Source organism: Austrofundulus limnaeus, unplaced genomic scaffold, assembly GCF_001266775.1.
Source record: "Austrofundulus limnaeus strain Quisiro unplaced genomic scaffold, Austrofundulus_limnaeus-1.0 Scaffold618, whole genome shotgun sequence".
In the NCBI taxonomy this organism is placed as follows: Eukaryota; Metazoa; Chordata; class Actinopteri; order Cyprinodontiformes; family Rivulidae; genus Austrofundulus; species Austrofundulus limnaeus.
In genome coordinates this window covers 63,562-67,624 of record NW_013953020.1, presented here as the reverse complement: position 1 = coordinate 67,624, position 4,063 = coordinate 63,562, and the positions used below count along the sequence as shown (strand labels likewise).

The window sequence follows — 4,063 nt, the reverse complement described above, 5'->3', positions numbered from 1 at the left end:
GATATAAAACTCAAAAAAGTTGATTTTTACATGATATTGCCCCTTTAACATTTTAACTGAAGACTGAAAGTTCTAAAGCATAGATTTCATAGACTTCATTAAATATTACACATCTCTCATCTCATCTGACATGAAATTAAAATGTTTTAAGTAAATGTTGACTGTTTTGTTTACAAGTTGCTAATGATTTTATCAGGTTTTGCTAAATAAAACACTTGTTTTTCTTAGTAACTTGTTTTTAACAAACTGTAATTTGAAATCTTGGTTTGCTCAATTTTATTCACCTTTTAAATGCAACACAGACAACTTTCTTAATTATGTTGTTCTTGCAGTTCTTTGCCTGGTTATAAGATCCCTCTTACACAAAAGTAGAAGATGAGCAAGTCTCCCACCCCAAAGGGGACCCCTGTGCAGCAGAGCCCCAGCGATGGGGTCCCTGAGAGCCTCCAGTCTCCTCAGCACTCCACCCCTGTCTCTGGAGAAAGAAAGAAGCGCATCTCGAGCCTCCTTCAGAGTCCAGTGAGATAATGAGCTTTCTCTTTTTATTTTTTCCTTTCCTAGTTGTCATTGTGTTCTTGCACTGAGATAAACCTGTTCTGAAACTGTTAACGTGATTAAATTTGGAAGCAAAGCTGAAGGTTAGTCTGACTGTTTCGTGTTTAGAGAATCAACCAGAAAGTGAAAGAAGTTTCAGGCAGAGAGTGCATTAATAAAAGTTTGCTATAATAATTGATAATGGGCAATTTTGTTCCTCCTCTCTGTCTTTATGGATTTAAAATCTCTTTGAAAAGTTTTATTGGAAAATGTTCAGTTTTCAACTGTTCAAGTTTAGACTTACGACACTGAAAAGAACTGATTAGCTGTGATTATTTCTTTTATTTTCAGTCGTTCCGAGAGGAGCTGGATGGGCTGATCCAGGAACAGATGAAGAAGGGTGGCAGCTCCTCCAACCTTTGGGCACTGAGGCAGCTGGCTGATTTCATGGCCTCTCACGGCTCCCCAGCTGCCCTGCCAGTCGCCCCTTCCAGTAAGTGTCAGAAGAGCAGCCATTCATTAAAATGTGTAATATTAAATGACCTTGCTTTGTTCCTTTCCATTGTGAACTCTTCCTAGAGATTGTAATTCCCTCTTCCTCACAGACATGATGATGGTGACGCCCATTAATGACCTGCATGGATGGGACCCTGGCAGCTTGGCGAAGGGGGAGAGGTTGATGCGCTGCAAGCTAGCCAGCACCCATCGACTGTTTGACCTTTACGGCTGGACCCAAATCAGCCAAACCTGCCTCACGGTTAGTTTTACATATCATTCCTGCCTTTACTGGGCTGCTGTAGCTGTCCTGTATTCTTACTGGTGTTCCTCCCCTCCTGCAGCTGCGTGTGAGTAAAGAACAGGAACATTTCTTGGTGCTTCCAGATGGTTTGGCCTACAGCGAAGTGACTGGATCCAGTCTGGTGAGGAAGAGTTTGGGTTTTTATGCATAAACTGCTTTAACAGTCCTACATTAATGATGAAAGACAAGTTTTTATACAAATTTGGAATCAAAAGCAGCAAATCCTGCTTTATGCGAGCCTGACACCRGCTCTGTTGTACAGGTGAAGGTGAATCTTCTAGGAGAGGTGGTGGAACAGGGCAGCACCAACCTACAGGTTGACACTGAGAAGTTCAGCCTGCACTCAGCCATCTACTCTGCTCGGCCTGATGTCCGCTGCCTGCTACACCTCCACACACCAGCTACAACAGCAGTGAGTCCGACTGAGACACGGATGTGTTGCATTCAGACTCAAACTCCAGAATTTCCAAGTTTAATCAATTAACCTAAACTCCCTCCAAAGTTATTTTTCTAACTTGGAAAGTTTAGGTTTCTCAATAACCTTAAGCTCRAAGGTTTTAAATTAAGATCATCTCATGTTGAAAAATGACAATTTATAACCATTTTAGTAAAACCTTGAAAATATCTTAATACAGTTTCATGCAATATCTCAAGATGATGCGCATGATGTGTTAGCACTCAGATTACCGGTAAATGACCTTCAGTCACTACATTAGGGGTGCAACAACATGTATCTGTATGAAACTGGTCACTACACACTATGTATGGAACAATACAGATTTTTTAAGTTTATTTTATCAGCTTGTCTTCTGAAGATGCTCTGTGTTGAAGGATCAGTGGATCTGTGTTCGASTACTCCACCTAGGCTGCATTTTTGAGCACAGATCCACTGAGAAACTTGCTGTTTCAGCAACATTTAATTAAAAAACTGTACTTTTGAGGTTAAACAAATGTTCATAAATAATTTAAATAAATTACAAGTCAAGAAGAGCATTGACATTTATATTTTCTGCATTGAAAAAATATTGAACCATGACATTAATAATCGTGAACTTTGTGTATCTTTGCAGCCCTAACTAACTACCCGATTTTAGCTCAGGATCTGTAAAACTGAAAATGCTTTTGATATGTGTTGTGCTGGTCAAGGTTGATTGGCTGTGGTGGACGTCTTGAATTGGGTTGACTCAAATAATATAAGTTTTATTAAACTCTGTCAACTTATTCACAAGGTATTTTGCCAAAACAAAAAATAAACGAATGCAGAAACAGGCACCGTTCAGTGATGGGCGATGATTTTTTTATTTATTTTTTCAGTTTGTAACATTAGAACAGGTGCAAACGCAGAGTTGGAGTATCTCTGCTAATATTTGAATACTTATTTAAAACATTATAATTTTAACTTTCATTGCCAATAGTTAGCAACAATTAGCCAAAACGTGTTTATTCTTACATCTTTCCCACATAGTTGTGACTTCCAAGGTAAATGAAATGCAGCACTACTTCAGCTACATCTGCCCTGACTCTTTTAGATGAGGCATTTTACTCTTTTGCTGTATATTTTAATTTATTGAAAAACTTAAATTAATTTCACATTATGACAAAGGTATTTTTGTTCTAAAATGACATTTTGTTTGCGTTCTATCAGAGTATTGTTGACTCAGATTGCTGAGTCACACTATGAAGGTGAGCCTCCGCCGTTACTTTTCCAAGCTGACAGTAAACTGTCTCCAGGTTTCAGCGATGAAATGYGGCCTGCTGCCTCTGTCCCACGAGGCTCTGCTGGTCGGCGACGTGGCCTATTACGACTATAATGGAGTCATGGAGGAGGAGAATGATCGAGTGGAGCTGCAGAAGAGCTTAGGGCCCACCTGTAAGGTGAGCAGACCCCAGGAGACTGGTCTGGCTGCTGCTTCTACAACGGCGCCTACATGACAATTAGATTTCAGAACGAATACAGAGACTTTGTAGGGTGATGTGGCCTTACACCGGATTAATTATTGAAGCTTGTACTGCTGCTCACAGCTCAGATGCATTTATTACAAACACCATTTACTTTTTTTTTCTGTTTGCCTTTCAGGTTTTAGTGCTGAGGAATCATGGCATTGTGGCTCTGGGGGAATCTGTGGAGGAGGCCTTCTACACCATCTACCACATCCAGGCAGCCTGCCAGATCCAGGTAGCACACATACCCACCCACACACACACACATACTCACAAACCTGTATTTCTGTTTTTATTAGGACATTGTATTGACTTCCACTGCATTCAGACAAATTCAAACCTTACTTTAACTCAGTCTTAATTCTAACCTTTACTTTTGTTGACTGCCTTTAGTTTGTATAATCACTACTGGGTTTGAAGACCAGATTAAGTCCTAATGATGGAACAAAAACATGAACACTAAGATGAAAAACTGTGGGTGAATGGTAAAGTGAAATATTACATCTGGCCTGTCCTCTCACTGCTGTTGTTATTGAGCCATTCATTCTGCACTGCAGTATTGTTCACTGCCTGTAGATGCTGTGTGTCTGAGGTTATGATGACCTCACATTAAAAATAGGTTTTATTTTCACTTGTATAAATATAAAAAGGATGTGTGTAGTTTTATATTTTAACACAGGCTATTCCCTTGATAAAAAAAGACCCACATGAGGCTTTGCTTTCACTTGAATTAATTGTGTGTGTGTGTGTGTGTGTGTGTGTGTGTGTGTGTGTGTGTGTGTGTGTGTG

The 4,063-nt window shown here is 39.8% G+C and overlaps 1 protein-coding gene across 8 annotated transcripts in view; it reads left to right on the top strand.

Annotated features, from left to right (window-relative positions):
* The window catches only part of add2 (adducin 2 (beta)), a 26,196-nt gene that overhangs the window by 9,656 nt on the left and 12,477 nt on the right, over positions 1-4,063 (top strand). For all 8 annotated transcript variants that reach the window (XM_014027123.1, XM_014027126.1, XM_014027125.1 and 5 more), the window contains 7 exons: positions 333-519; positions 886-1,027; positions 1,140-1,291; positions 1,374-1,454; positions 1,596-1,745; positions 3,065-3,208; positions 3,411-3,509. In XM_014027123.1, coding sequence (XP_013882577.1) covers positions 376-519; positions 886-1,027; positions 1,140-1,291; positions 1,374-1,454; positions 1,596-1,745; positions 3,065-3,208; positions 3,411-3,509 — 912 coding nt within the window. In that variant the 5' untranslated portion in view covers positions 333-375. The remainder of the gene's footprint in view (positions 1-332; positions 520-885; positions 1,028-1,139; positions 1,292-1,373; positions 1,455-1,595; positions 1,746-3,064; positions 3,209-3,410; positions 3,510-4,063) is intronic.